This window comes from Bactrocera dorsalis, chromosome 3 (assembly GCF_023373825.1).
Source record: "Bactrocera dorsalis isolate Fly_Bdor chromosome 3, ASM2337382v1, whole genome shotgun sequence".
NCBI lineage: Eukaryota > Metazoa > Arthropoda > Insecta > Diptera > Tephritidae > Bactrocera > Bactrocera dorsalis.
Window position 1 is genome coordinate 86,746,261 of NC_064305.1, and position 16,428 is coordinate 86,762,688.

Here is a 16,428-nt window from a genome sequence, read left to right on the forward strand (position 1 = left end):
TTTGGGCCTAAGAAAAGTGAAAGTACGGGTGGTTCTGGAATCATTAAATTTTTTTGAAAAACAGCGATGCGTTAACGTCTTTAAAACAATATAATACTTTTCGACAACCAGTATGTCATGAAACGTATTATTACTGGCGATGATTCTTGGATCTATGCTCATGACCCGGAAACAGACGATCAATCGACCGAATACTGTGGTAAAGGTGAAGCTCCGAGCTTTGTTATAATCAACATCAATCGACAATATTCTATTGAAATACTAAAACATAATTGAGGCATTAATAGCGGTATTGGACATGCCAAAAATTTGGAGGGTGGCGAAGCGAAAATACAACTGTTGAAAATTCAGTAAAGATATAGATTAACTTATTGTTTACACTTGCAAATCGTTTCACAACAGAACAGAGCTGAAGCTTAGAAAGCTGATAATGGCGTATAGAAGACTAGTATCATTTCAACATACTTGATTACAGATAGAAATTACAGATCTAAAGCCACGTTGACTTAAATTGTTATTGACTATTGTATATTTCATTACTATTTACATATTACAATACACATTTTAATTAATTTTTTTTTCTTTAGAAAACCTTTTCGCGTATTCTATGTTTTTGCGCCGGCTTGCTTTACCGACACGATGTTTTACATATTCACGCTTATCAAAGACACAAACCTTCATTTGCCGAAACTGTTGAGCTTGTTTGTAAATGAAAATCTACAGTGGTGGCTAAACAGTTAATATGATAAAATATTTAAACAAAATCGAATCTTCAAAATATAGTTATATAATATTCTGAGTAGACACTTTTAGGCGAAGTAACGATTTAAAGGAATTATAATGCATTTTGATAAAGAAATAGTGGTCAAGAATATCTCAGGCTTTTCCACAAGAGGCAAAACATATTTATTTCAGAGAAGCACGTATTTTAAACATTTAAAAATTTTTGAATGTCATTTTTATATAGGTTGATGGAGAATATTTGGCCAAAATGATGCTTGTAGAGATTTAATAAAAAATAATAATTTTTTTTTACAACATAAAAGCCAGAACGTAAGCCAGAAGGCTTAAAATTTGAATAGAACTCTCGATCCTGTTACTGTAACGGCCAATCAGACCTAATTCGAAATTTTTATGTCAAAGATGCACAACGATCTGGAAGGCCAATTGTTAAATTTATCGAGCAATGAGAGTCGTCGAGTCCCACAATCATGTAAGCAGTTTAAGTAAGGTTGGATGTAAAAACAAACTCGATGTATAGGTGCTACAGGAGCTAGCGCAACGCACCGAATTCCCATTTGTGAATCGTCACATCTGATCCGGGTGATTACTGGTGATGAAAAGTAGGCCACGTACGATAAAGTCAATCGAAAACTGCCCACAACTGGATCTTTTGAAGGATGTAAGGAAACTGTGGTGAGGCACTTTAAGCTCCTTACGTACAGCTGCAAATGAAACGATAGGTTTTCGGAAAAGGCAAAAGAACAGCTGATACGATGAGGAATACCGTGTCGCAGTGGAGAGAAAACAGACGGCCTAGCTTGCTACGTTACAATCGACCACGTGCGAAATAGGATAGATATCGAGAGTTGAAGAGGAAAGCGAGACGCGAGTACGAAGAGCTAGACAATCAGGGGAAATGCTCGAAAATTCTACGAAGAGATGCGTCGACTACAGGTTTCAAGACCGGAGGATACTCTTGTAGAACCGCCAGAGGTGATCTAACGACTGACGCCCAGAGCATACGAAAATTATGGGCGGAACACTTCTCCAGCCTGCTGAATGGCAGTGAAAGTGTAACGCAAGAAGAAGGCGGTAGTAAACAAGGGCAAGACGGAATATCTCCTGTCATCAAACAAACAGTCGTCGCATTCTCGACTTGGCTCCCACAACTCTGCTGACAGTTATGACTTCGAAATCGTAGATAATTTCGTCGCATTAACACCAACAACAATGCCAGCTTTACGAAATCCAACGCGAGATAACTCTTGCCAACAGGCACTGATTGAGTAGACAAAAGTAAAGTGCAATATCTGATGAGTAAGGGTTACGAGTTTTCCAGAGAAAGGATCTATCGAAGATTTATTGTCTTTTGCGCATTGGCCACGGCGAATACCGCAGCCAATGGAACGATGAGCTGTACGAGATATACGACGGCATTGACATAGTGCAGTGAATTAAAAGACAGCGGTTACGCAAGCTAGGTGATGTCGTCTCAATAGATGAAAACACTTCTGTTTTGAGAGCATTTGACGCAAAGCCCACCGGAGGAAGACCTCCACTCCGTTGGGAAGACCAGGTGGAGAATCTCTTTGAATCTCTAATTAGCGCCTCATTGCAAGAATAAGACTGGCACGCTGTTGTTAACTCGGCTATAACCACGTAAGCTGTGCCTACACCAGTAAAGAAAAAGATACGAAAATAAATATTATTTTTCGCAACCTTGTCCACTATTATTCCAATAGATCCAAACAAAATGAAAATAAAAGAAATCGCATATCATAATAATATCTTTATATTTATTAAAAAATTTGGCATAGAAAAATACTAAAAACAACATTCACGAATAGGTTACAGTGGTGGAAACATATTCCTTTGCCTTTACCAACACATACATATCCAAGTATATATGTGTGTGCATGTATGTATGTAAAACTCACATTTATATATTTTAAATATATAAAACATACGCGTGTGTATATAAGGTATATGTCTGTATGTATGTATATACGATTACATGTGAATTGATAACACTAGGTGTATATATATCGGTGTTGCATATATGCATTTGTTGTTCACTTGCATGTTGTTGCATTTCTGTACATTTAGTTGTGAGATTAACACATTTTGTTGCTCTTTCAATTATTTACATTTAAAATCATTTTTGTACATATAAAACTATTATAACTACTAGGTGTTAGTGTATGAGTGTGTGTGTGTGAATAACCAACTCTTTTGCATATTTTTCTAACTTCTTTAAAGACAACACACACACAATTGCATTTGCGCATTGGAATATTTATAAATTTATAGGAAATCAAATTCATCAAAAATAAGCCAAAAAGTATTTTCCAACAAAACGCATGCCTATAAATTACCATTTTCCAACTGAGTGTGTATGCGTGTACTTAAAATTGTGTTTGCTAAAGTTAACAGCTTCTTGCACTTGTTGTAAATTTGATTTAAATTTCTTAAACACCTACATACATCTACACTTGCTATCTGCCTTAAGATAGCCGTTAGTCTTAGTTGCTACATGCTTGCAACGGTTTCGTGAGAGTGTGTGTGTGTGTGTGCAGGTGTGTATGCGTGTTTTCACAGTTGCATGCAAATCGTGTAAGCGACTTCTTAGCCGGAGATGCAATTTCAGTTCGGTTTGGCGCACAGCTTAATTCTAAATATACACTATATCAATTTATTATTTTGCTAATAGCTAGAACTTAAGCACTAAACTCACACAGACACACATTTAAAACTAAATAAATCAGTCAATGGCTGACAGGCGACTCCGCGCAACCCCGGCAACACAGTTATGAGCCGCCTGCCCGACATTTTCTATATGTAACATGAACACGTTTGCTTTGCACACACATACTGTATGTGTGTGTGTGTTTATATATATTTATTATACTATATATGTATGCATGTAGAGTTGTTTGCGTTTGCATTGCAGCACAATTGCCTTAGTTTGCCTGACTGGGCTTTAGTCACTAACTGCTACAAGTATTTAGTAATTCACTTTGTCGCTGGCTTCGGCTGCATATCTGCTGCTGCTAACAACATTCTATGTTATTGTATATGTATTGGTTATAGATTTTTGCCTCGCTTTGCTTTTCCCTTTGCTACTTAGTCCAATTCCAGATAATTGATCTCTTTGGTCAGCGCTGGCGGCAGCGCCTGTTGTGTTTGTGTTTGCGTTTGCATTTGTGTTTGTAAATTTTCAATGAGCGCCGTTTGTTCGGGCAGCAGCTCAGCTGCAGCTGTCGTCGCGTTGGGAAGCGCGACAGGTGGCATATAGTTCGGTGGCCCACTTTGTGTTGACTGATTGTTGTTGTTGTTACTGTTGCTGTTGTTGTTGTTGGGCATGACTGTGGTGGGCGTGAAGGTGGTGGTGGGTGTGTTCGTTGTCAGCGTGTGCGTGTTGCTGTTCGAACCGGGCACGAAAACGCTGTAAAGAGTAGGAGCGTAAAAATTGGTCTATTAGTTAAATAATTATTCGCTGAGGGATTGGGTTAATTTAGATAATTATCTACACAGGTCAAATAGTTTTTTTTTGCGTGAGTCTAACTGGAGTTAGTTATTTTAGTTTTATTTTTTATTTTAAGTGGATTTCGTCAAGTAGGCTTTTTGACTATAAAGATCTGCATTGTTGCTTGTGCTATCGAAAAGTAAAAATGTAATATTTGTGTGGTGGCTCAATGCAAAAAAAAATTAACAAAAAATGGAATAACCAGCTCAAGATCCTAAACTTCATTTACAAAAATATCGGTTTTCGGGATCCCGAAATTTTTTATATTTTATTTTCTTCTTTAGACATCAGTAAATGGAAAATTCTTGGAAAAAGGAAGGAAGGAAACTATCGATTTTCGGGATCCCGAAATTTTTAATTTTTTAAGTCGTCCTTCAGACACTAGCAAATGGAAAAGGCCTGTTAAAATAATAGAATTTATTCGCAAAACTTCCGGTTTTCTGGATCCCGAATTCCCTTGATTTCTTTTTTATTTCTGCTTTTAGACATAAGAAAATGGGAAAGCGGCAGAAAAGAAATAATTGCATTTGCAATTTAAACGAAAAGTAAGGAAATAACCTCCGCAGGATTCTAGAATTCATTCAGGAAAGTACCGATTTTCGGGATCCCGAAATACTTGATTTTTTTTTAATTTTTTTTGGTACTTTAGACACACGAATGTGGAAAAGACTCGGGAAGAAATAATTGTACTTGCAACTTATAGTAAATGAAATATCCAAGTTTGCGAGATCCTGGAATTTTTCTTTTTTTACTCTCGTAAGGTCTGAACAAAAGAAAGCCGAGAAATTGAAATTATACCAGTAAAGAATTAACCTTCTCAAGAATCTAGAATTTATGCAGAAAAGTACCGATTTTCGGGATCCCCAAATTTTGACTATTCACTTCAGTACCAGACACTTTCCGTAACCATTTTTTTTCGAATTATATTCTGCAATTAAAAATTACATTTTTACCTAACATCAAAATGGTTTGTCTTAAACCTCAAGCATGTGCAAAATAAAACTTAAAAATTCCAATTAAAAATTTTATTTGACTCACTCCAAATTCTATGTTGACCAGTGTAGTGCTTTAAGTAATTAATTTATAACAATATTATTGCCGAGCACGTGTACATACCTCAGAGAGTTCGTGGAACGATATAAAGGCGGTGGTGTGTTCATACGTAGGCCGCTGTAGACAGCACCGTTGATTAAACTGTAAATGGAAGCATAATTCAAGGCGTTAAAATGCAATCAAAATGAATGTCAGTCAATTTTTGTTTTTGTGTATTTTTGTTCTGAATTCATATCTTTATTTTCGCACTACTCACCCAATGGCCGCACACTCGTGCAACGACGTCAAGTACGATGGCGGCGGCGGTCGATGCTGGAACTCTGGATACAAATAACCACCGGGCAGTATGCGATTATTACAATAGGGACTATTACAGTTGCGGCAGGTCTCCATCAGGCGATAGCAGGGACACTCATCCGCATCGCTAGGTGTGCACAAGCGCCAAATGATGCCGGCCACAATGAGTAGCGACAGGCCGATGCCGATCATCAGCAGTGAAGCGCTCAAATATTGGGTGGTGTGCTCAATGAGGCCCGTCGCACCGAGCACCACACCGCCCAGCGTGCACGCAGCGCCGCCAAGCGCAAATATACCGATAATAAAGGGCACAATGGGACGTGAGAAGCATTTGCGGAAGGTGGCACTGACAGCGGTGGCCGCACCACCGACCATTGTGCCGTTGGCAGCCGGACCAGAGCCGCCACCAGTCGTTCCAGCGACGATAACACCGGTCGGATTGTCCACAACGGCGGTGGGTGTGTCAAGGAAGCGTCTGCAAAGAGGAAGAGATGAAATATGAAAATAAATAAATTATTATTTATGGCTGCTGCTTGAATGTACAATATTTTTTTATCAATAAACATGCATGTATATGTATGTGTGTGTGCTGTTTGCACTTTATAGTTCGGAAAAAATATTTATAGTTGACAGCGGGTTACTTTTGAATGGCTGGCGATAAACACACACATATAAATAAAGTGGATATTTTTTTCTGCGCTACCTGCACACAATGCAGCTGGCGTTTTTTCTGCTTTTTTTCAGTGTGCCACACTGCATGCCACATGCACATAGCAACGCGGAGAGCTGACACAGCAAGGCATAAGCAAGAAATTAAAAGAGAAATCCCCAACCAGCATCAGCTGCCAGCGCCATTATCAGCAGCGCTCTTTGTTGTTGATCAGCATCTTGCATGTTGCATGCCACAGACAGCCAGCGCCAGCGCCGCTGCTGGGCAGGTAGAAATTGTGCGTCACACAAAGTCATTAGACGATTGGAAATACTCACGCACACACACACGCAGTTAGAGAAGTATGCAAGCAAGCAGGAAAGTGGAAAATCTTTGCTGGAATTAATGTGTCTACCTACACACACACCCCTCCGCACGCAAGCCGTCACATGCATGCGCAGAGGGGGGCGGCAAACAATAAGCAAAGTGCCTAACAGTGAATCATAGTGTGTTTTTTTGTCGTCGCTTAAACTCCTTGCGTCTTTGTCCACCAACGTCGCTAGGCGGCGTGCAGGTAGCGCAGCTGATGTTGGCAGGGTCACAGGACTTTGCCGACATTCACCTTTGTCTGCTTGTCACAGCGCCTTTCAGCTCTAATGCTCAGTGTCAGCAAAGTATCACACTGGTCGGCCGTCGCTGCTGCTGTTGCTCCACATGCAAAGGCTTTTATGCTCAAAATTGTGATCCTTATTTTGTGTTATGTCTAATTTCGTTTCTTCCTCGGCTTCGTCCGTTCGTTTTTTTGCGCTCTTCATCCTATTGACATGCAACACCTGCCTAAATGCCAATGATGCTCAAGCATCTACCTAACTTGTTAAAATTTGCTTTTATGTGTGTGTGTGTAACCTTAATTTCTTTAGTCGGCAATGCGTGTGTTTGTGTGCGCTGTGTCTGCCTGTCAGCCACTCATTTGACTATAATTTATGTCGAGTAAATGGACAGCTGTTTGCCGCCTGCCTTCGCACCGCACTTTTTTCTCGAGTACTTACTTCAATTTCTATAATCTCAAAGGCAGCAAACAAAAAAGAAATGCATTCAATTTATTAGAATTGATTCCATTTTCGTTTATTTCTTTTCGTTTTTTTTCTTTGGGTTGGTCAACGCGTCTATTGCGAGATTTATATCCTTTTGCTTGAGCGGTTCAAAGCGAAAAAAATCTAAGGTGTTTATGGCCATTTTGTTTCTGAGCGATTTTCTTTACAATTCTCAACGCAGGTGCTCACTGATTGCTAAGGTGGGGGATTTGAGTAATGTGAAGTATAATCAGTTCGAAACTCCATAATTTGGTGGAAGAGAAAAAAATTTGGATACGAGATTGATTTAAAGGATTTTGTTTTACGTTTTCCCTTCGTTAGAAAGGAGGAGGCAATAAGTTTTTATTTATGACGTACTTTAAGAATATAATAAGTTTAAATATATTTAAAATTTTTTTATTATTTAAAGTTGTTCAATTGAGTAATAAATTGTTCAATTGCTGCCTGAAACCAGAACCAAAAAATTTGTATTGTTCGAAAAAACGTGTGAAAAGCAGGTTTTCCAACTGGAATTTCATTTACTTAGTTAAGTATCGCTGTAAGAGTCAGGTTAGGTAAAATTACGTTCAGTTAAGTAAAGTAATGTACGAGTATGGACATAGAAAGAAATGTTAAAATTTAAATTAAGTTAAGCTCATGTCAAGTTAAGTTAAGTTAAGTTAAGCTCATGTCAAGTTAAGTTAAGTTAAGTTAAGTTAAGTTAAGTTTAGTTAAGTTAAGTTAAGTTAAGTAAAGTTTAGCTAATTTAAGTTAAGTTAAGTTAAGTTTATTTAAGTTTAGTTGAGTTAAGTTAAGTTACGTTAAGTTAAGTTAAGTTAAGTTAAGTTAAGTTAAGTTAAGTTTAGCTAAGTTAAGTTAAGTTAAGTTAAATTAGGTTAAGTTAAGTTAAGCTAAGTTAATTTAAGTTAAGTTAAGTCAAGTCAAGTCAAGTTAATTTAAGTTAAGTTAAGGTAAGTTAAGTTAAGTTAAGTTAAGTTGAGTTAAGTAAAGTCAAGTCAAGTTAAGTTAAGTAAATTAAGGAAAAGTAAAATTAAATTATGTTGATTTTAAATAACTTGAATTTTTTATTTTCTTCTTTATTAACCTCTTTTGATTATAAACCAATCCTCTTCGATTAACTCATCTGAAAATTAAAATTTCCGAGGAATAAAAGTTCAAATCAAAACCATCGAGCATTAAATCTAATTAATTTTTGCTGTGAGTGATTTGTTGCGAAGCCGTTTTTAGTAACAGGACCTTTTTTGAAAAAAATCGTTTATATTTGAAATCTATTATTTTCCTCCACAAAGCCTCAAAAGCTCTTGAACTGTTGTGATATCGGAAAATTGAGGAAAAATTTTCCAGCTTAAAACTTGTCTCAATATTCAGCGCTAATGCTATTCCAATCAGTTTTAATTCGATTACTATTTTCCATATACATATGTATACATGTATGTACTTATACTTATACGAGTATGTATGCCCACAATAAGTTATGTATTTTAAGCCATTTGAAACGAGTAAAAGCTCTTCAGTGGAATTACATTCAATTTCAAGCACCGAAAGCGCTGCGCTCGGCAAACGATACTGCAAAATTGAAACATCAAACTGTATCGGAATCATTGTGTTAGCGTTTTTTAACGGCATATTTTGCACCAAAAAAAGTAGCTATAAAAAATTAAACGAATTTATTTAATTTCTAACTTTCGAAGGCAAAAAACGGGGAAATGTGTAAAATTTGTGTTTTCGTAAAAAAACTGTTTGGCTGTGAAAAAATCACTGCGCACGAGAGCACACGCGATAACAATAACAAAAATAAAACATTACAGCAACAAAAATATAAATAAAATGGAAAATGTAAAACCTAACGATCGAATAAATAAACTAACAAGCGATACAAATCTAACGGAACAACAACAACAACATGTGGAATATGCAAAAACTGGGGCATCAACAAGCCGGAATACAGCACAAGTGTCGGCGATTTGTATATATGCACGCACACATATTTATTAATATATAAATTATGTTGTGAGCAACGGCAGACACTTCCAAAAAATTGTGTTGCATATCGCACCCTCGTAAATCAAAATAGAAATTTACATGTAAAACCGAAAAACTAAACAGTCGTGTGAAGTATTGCTGCTGCCGATTTCGATTACATTCGTTGATGGTTTTTCATATGCCGTGTTGTTGTGTAATTGTTGTTGTTGTTTGCGTTGTCGCTGTCACTGTCATTTCGCTGCTCACGCGCGATGATTAAATGCAGTTGTTAGAAGCACATTTTATTGCCTGAACGCGCTTTTTTCACCATAAAATTCGCCTGTCTATGCCATGCCATGCCACGTCATTTGATTTCAATTCATCACATTTCGGTTTGATTGGCAGCCCTGTAGGGCACGACGATGACTGAGGTGTGTTGAGTGGCCGCAAAAAGCACAGAGAAACAACTTGGAGTGCTTGAAAAGTACCAGGCTTATGAGTTTTGGGCGAGAAAGAGCGATGCTGCAGTTGTAGTGTGGAGTTTTTGGGAAAGTTAGCGAAAGATTTGAGATTTTTGGGATCACATTTCGAGTCTATTCGACTCTATTCGTGGCAGTTCGGAGCTTTTTAAGAAAGTTGGCGAGAGATTTGAGATTTTTGGGATCACATTTCGAGTCTATTCGACTCTATTCGTGGCAGTTCGGAGCTTTTTGGGAAAGTTGGCGAGAGATTTGAGATTTTTGGGATCACATTTCGAGTCTATTCGACTCTATTCGTGGCAGTTCGGAGCTTTTTGGGAAAGTTGGCGAGAGATTTGAGGTCTTTGGGATCACATTTCGAGTCTATTCGACTCTATTCGTGGCAGTTCGGAGCTTTTTGGGAAAGTTGGCGAGAGATTTGAGGTCTTTGGGATCACATTTCGAGTCTATTCGACTCTATTCGTGGCAGTTCGGAGCTTTTTGGGAAAGTTGGCGAGAGATTTGAGATTTTTGAGATCACATTTCGAGTCTATTCGACTCTATTCGTGGCAGTTCGGAGCTTTTTGGGAAAGTTGGCGAGAGATTTGAGGTCTTTGGGATCACATTTCGAGTCTATTCGACTCTATTCGTGGCAGTTCGGAGCTTTTTGGGAAAGTTGGCGAGAGATTTGAGGTCTTTGGGATCACATTTCGAGTCTATTCGACTCTATTCGTGGCAGTTCGGAGAAAGTTAGCGAAAGTTTTTGGGAAAGTTAGCGAGAATATCTAGGAATATTTGTCTTTTTCTCTGAAACGCTCGCCTAAAGACCGGTCGTTTTTGATCTCTCTGTTCTATGAGTTGATTTATGAACTTGTGGTACGCCTATCGTACAGCACACGAATGTAGTTTGTTGCTCTCAAAGTCTTATTAAAATCAGTAGTAGTCTTCTTATTGGCCGAAAGTAAAGCTACACATTACCTTTTCGCTTTTTATGAAGATTTTTTCTTAGCAAATTTGAAACGTGGTTTCTCGGTAAGAAAAATCTTTTTCAACCAATTTTCCCACCCTTTATTTCAGCAGCGCTTCTTCTCTGCGCTACAGGGCCTTACAGTTGTGCGCTCACGTCTGTACATATAAAATGGTTGTGCTCATATATTTTTCAATAAACGAGCATTTGATTTGATCGTCATGCGCTGCATTGCATTTGAAATTATTCTATTCTTTCTGCTTTGTTCAAATTTTTTTTGTTGTATTTTTGATATTATTTTGTAATCTGTGACAGGCAGTGAACAGCAGGCAGCGGTTGTCAGCTAAATTTCACACAAAAACACAACTTTTGGGACATTTACTCCAATGACTGTGAATATACATATATATGTGAATATGAAAGTACGTATGTGAGTGTGTGTGTTTGTTTGTTAGCCACACTTCAGTGCGACAAGCTGCGGCTGCGAGCGCTTTCAATAAATAACCAAAAATATGTACATGAAATGACAACAACTAAAGGCGAGCGAGCGCATCATAAATTAGCCAACACCGGCGAGTTCAGTTGCGTTTGGTGACGCCCCGAACGCCCGAATGTATGCTAACGCGCAGCCAACTACACACACGCACTCGTATTGGCTTTTCGGCTGTGCGCCACACACCAGCTTTTGGTGCTTGTTGGAGCGCCACAAAGCACTTAAGATTACAAAGTGCGTACGCACACATAACTGTAGTATACTATATGTAAATTGCTGTGTGTGTGCGGCACGCTGATAACACATGTGGAACGCCGCGGTAAGCCCGTGCTACGAGCGTGTCACTCGAAAAATGAGGCGTCGCTTGGAATATAATCTAGAGGCATACTTAGTTCACTAGCGCAATCGATTTGTGGCGCAGTATACGTGTTTGCTGTTGTTGTTGGTTGCAGTTGGTCGAAGTGCTTGAAGCTACAGCTCGTTAATGCCACAAAAACAAAGCAAGAAAAATAGCTTGGCAGCAAAATCACAAACTTTGGCTTACAACAGCGTGTTGTTGTTGTTTTTGTTGGCTACTAAGCGCTTCCAGCTTGCCAAACTTCTTTAGGCCTACACCTAGCACCTCACACTATTTATCAGAGCCGTGGCATGCCACTACTTGCCATGCAAGCGCTGCTATGCTTGCTGTTGTTGTTGTTGTACACTAGCTAGTTGTTGTACTATTAGCTGACAAACATAAATTGTTATTACGCGCCTGACAAATGATGCAAATAGCCCGTGCGTGTCGAATCGCAGCATTGTCGCCGCCGGCGCCACACGAAAGCTTCGATTTTTTCAGCTTTTCTTTGATTTTCCGCTTTCGATTTTTGATTTTTTTGTTTGTTGTTTTCTTATGTGTTGCTGCTTCACAAATTAAACGCTGCTTGTAAGTGTTGTCAAATTAAAGCTGCTGCAACCTTTGCTGGCACAAAAAATAGTTTAGTGTTATTGTTGTGCCTGCCGTTCGTGCTTCTTCGCTTTGCTGGCCCTCGGCACTTTGTGAAGTCATTAAAACGCCATATGTTAGAGTCACTTCATAGTACACTCTGTAGTCACGAACACACATACACTCCTACTAATAATGCAGCAGCTAGCCCTTGCCAGCCATATTTATCCAGCTACCGATCTGTAAGGGGATTAATTGATTGCTTTGTAAATTCAATTTTGTGCTGGGGCTCCATAATTAAAAGAACACAGAGGTACACATACATATTTATATGTATATCGTGTGTAGAGTATGTAGACCAAGCACACATGTGGCCATACTCATTTGTTATTTTATTGTGTTTAGTAGAGCCAATATTGTTTTATGGTTCGATATTCTTTATGGTGTTGAAAATAAATTGAAATTATATGGCGTGTTGTTCTTCTCGTTAATTTAGTGTTGTAAAAAAGGCGATATATCTTGGCAGTGAAAGAGGAAAATCGCAGGCGTCTGCTAGTTTTTGTTTCTCCAAATCTTTTTCATGCATCTGACTGCCTACCCCTTAAGTGCTATAATGCGGGAAATAGTTTTTTTTAACACCACTAAATTTCCTTTTTAATTAATTTTAAGTAATGAAAGAATTTATGGTTTTTATAACATTTTAAAAGCGTGCCTGAAAGCTTTTGTGGAAGCTCTAATTACTTCGTTGCATTTTACATGAAAGCTTTGTCTAAGCTTTACTCTGATGAAAGCTTATAACTTAAGGTTATTGTTAGTACTTTAAGTCAAGTTTTGCTGTTTTTAAAGCTTTTTTTTTTGGGATATATGATATCAATTTATGCTTTTTTGAAAGCTTTATATGACATATATTCTTATTTTTAGAAATATTTAAAATTTAAAGTTTTTCACTTTTTTTATTATTTGAAGCTTTTGTAAAAGCTCACCTTTTTATTATACAACTTTGAAGCTTTGATGAAGGCTTATAGTTTTAAAGCTTGCATTTGAAATTAATATATGTTTATATTGAAAGCTTAATATCCAATCAAGCTTTAGAGCTTTTTTACTTTTGCTTATACTTCTTCAACATTAAATTTTTTTTAGTTAGTTATAAGCCGATAGGTAAATAATATATCAAGCTTTAGAGCTTTTATATTGCTTTTAATGTTTCAAATTTCATTTATAATTTTTATTACTAAAATTTCGTTTACATTGTAACATGAATGTATGTATGTATATTAAATCAAGCCTGGAGCTTTTATTCTTTTCGATATGTTTTAGATTTTGCTTTTAATTCTTTGTTTTAGAAATTTATTTTAAGTTTCTTTGCAAGCTTTCATTTCCCAATATTTGAATATTTAGTGTTATTTAAAGCTTATTGAGAAAGCTTTTGTATCAAAAAAGCGCGAAAGCTGTTTTTATTCAAATTTGCTGGTGACCTTAGTTGCAACAAAGTGTTCGTGTAAACCGAATGCAAACTTTAAAGGTAACTTATGAAAAAGCTTTTCCATTAAGATTAAAAAAGAAAATTTCTTTCAAGTTACTTTGGAAGCTTTCAAATTTTCGCAAGATTTTAGTATTTTAAAGTTATATAAAGTTTTTTGTAAAAGCTTCTTTTATCAAAAAAAGATGTCAAAGCTTTTATAACATATAATTGTTGGTTATCGCAGAACTAAAATTTTTTTAAGGATTTCCATAATTATGTTAATTTAATGTGGTTTGTAAATAAAAAAGTTGCTTTGAAAGCTTTTATTAAATTTATTTAAAACTTTTTGTGAAAGCTTGTTTTCATAATAGTTGTAAAAGCTTTATTTATACAAATCTGTAAGGGACCACAGATGTAAACAAAGAGTAACAGGCGATAGCGATAACGGTAAACGATAAGGATTAATTATGATAGAAAAATATTTCGGCTTACCAAAAAAATTTAATTCAATATAATTGTTTATAAAAAGCAAATTAAAATACTGATTAACTTATCACCCTTTTAATATTTGTTCAAACTCTTAATCTAATCAATTTAACGCATAAATTAATGATTCCTCATAAGCAATCATTAAAGCCTGAACACAATGCCATGAAACCTCTTGACCTTCCCTTCAACTTTCGATTATAGGCGTTTTGCAACGCTCTGACCTCAAAATTTTGAACGTATCAATCAAGCAAAACAAAGGCAAGGCGCACAGTAACCAAAAACTGTTGAAACTTTTACAAATTGATAATTTAATGACGCTTTTAATTACGCTATTGCAACATAATAATAACGAAAAAATATTGAACAAAAACAAAAAGGCTATAAAAAATTAAAAGTAGAAAATAGAAACCACCAAGAAACGTCCAAAGCATTAACAACTTTGAAAACAAAGGCGCTGTGATGCATTTGATGTGCTTTGAAGCTCGCCAGCCTGCAGCAATGCGAAGAATTTATAACAGCCGCACAAACACACTCACACAGCGACACAATAAACTCAATTAATGGACACGTGTACGCATAGCCAAGCACACATACCGTCACATAGTGAGGCTGCATGCGGTAGTTCTACGAGCATAAATTGTGGCGAGTAATAAAAAAACAATTTTTACTACTTTTTATTATCGGCACTGTGCGTTGAAAAGTCGTTGAAAAGCAGCAATTGAAGTAGTAAAAAGGCATTTGATGCAAACGCATTCAAATAACAATTTCCAAGTCCATAAAAAGTGTGAGCTGCAAGTCTGCTAGACAAATGTGGAGCGGGGAACGGGTTGACAGTGCTAGCTGCATGCATCACAAAGGCGTTTAAGAGCGTACAGCGAAGACACTATGGATTTTTGTAGAATATTAGAGATTTTTGCTGAAAGCCAAGCGTTGTTTGAAGGAATTTTTATGAGGACTGCTGGAAGGCGTGCGAGCAGAAGCCCCACATATGTATGTGTTCCAGAGACATACAAAAATTTTATTCAACAAATACTTTCGGTTCATCAATTTTTTCTTCTCTAATGCCCACATAAATCTTCGGCTACACATTTATTTCACCGATCTCTGCGTTCTCAATTTATTTTTACATCAAAGTGCAGGAGGGTTGTTGAAAAAGTCTTAATGTGAATTGGCCTGAAGGTGCCATGTGGCATTTAATTATAAGCCTCGGAGCGCACGAGTGACAGCATTGCTTACAATTTGTCTCATAAAATTGCCACTAAATTATGACGGGGTGTGAAAAAGCCATCAATTTCGAATTTATCATTTACACTGGCAAGCAGATAAAAATAAAGATGAAAAGCAAATCGAAAAATATGTGTGAAAAAGTGTGCCTACAACTCGTCTGCTTCTCCTGCTGCTGCTGCATTTGTGGCTGCCACATATTGATGAGCGCACACACACACCTAGGCACCTAAAGCTGGTTGCTTGGTAGCCACTAGACCTGCCGTTAATTGAATTTTCGTTACCTTTCTTAACTGCCAGTTGCGTAAGCTGCTAGTGGACTGAACTAACGGCAGTCTGCAAACTTTGCAGCAATGTTTATGCAACATTGCGGCCAGCGGCGTAAAGGCTTAGGGGACACCAAAATTATATAATAATTCTGGCTCAAAATTGTATTTTTTGTTATTTTTAGTAATCTGTCTTCTTGCGCCGTTGCTGTTGTGTGGTCACTTGCCACATGCCAGCTGCGTAATGTTGCAAGTTGGGTTTGCACATGTGTATATATGTATGTGTGCGTGTACATCAATTATATTTTTTGTAATTACAATTTGAGCACGTCTTTGCCACATTTGTTTCAATGTCCATTTGCTAGCACACACACACATACACAGACCTGTATGTGTGTATATATGTGTATATGCGTATTTATTACCGTTACGACATTTTAATACATTTTTATTCCCAAGCGAAATGCGCGTTATTTTTCCTTTTTTAAGCGTATTTTTAAATTAGCTTCAGCTAATGGCTTTATGGTTGACATTGTCATTAATTAATTGCCTTTTAATGCTGGATTATATGGTAGTCGAGCGAAAGGGTACTGCTAGCTTATGGTATTGCTTGTGAACGCTGTTTTCATTTTAAAGCAGAAATGGTTAATGAAACGCTGTTGGTAATGAGTTTATTTTTTATATAATTGTTATATTAATGATAAATTTCTGCGTTAATTATTTATGTCTGATTGATTTTCCGGAGAGCTTTTATGATTAAAGAAAAGCTCTTTAGCTTATGTAAGCTTCTCGGCTTTCTCTTACATTTTAATTTTTAGTTTATTTTTTGGTGTAATTTTT

At 37.0% G+C, this 16,428-nt stretch overlaps 1 protein-coding gene across 1 annotated transcript in view; it reads right to left on the minus strand.

The window, feature by feature from the left end:
* Positions 1 to 2,497: 2,497 nt before the first annotated feature.
* Positions 2,498 to 16,428, minus strand: part of LOC105229672 (uncharacterized) — a 51,446-nt gene continuing 37,515 nt past the window's right edge. The window contains exons 2-4 of the mRNA XM_011210098.4: positions 5,559 to 6,074; positions 5,366 to 5,443; positions 2,498 to 4,168 (exon numbers count right to left, since the gene is read on the minus strand). Coding sequence (XP_011208400.2) covers positions 3,847 to 4,168; positions 5,366 to 5,443; positions 5,559 to 6,074 — 916 coding nt within the window. The 3' untranslated portion in view covers positions 2,498 to 3,846. The remainder of the gene's footprint in view (positions 4,169 to 5,365; positions 5,444 to 5,558; positions 6,075 to 16,428) is intronic.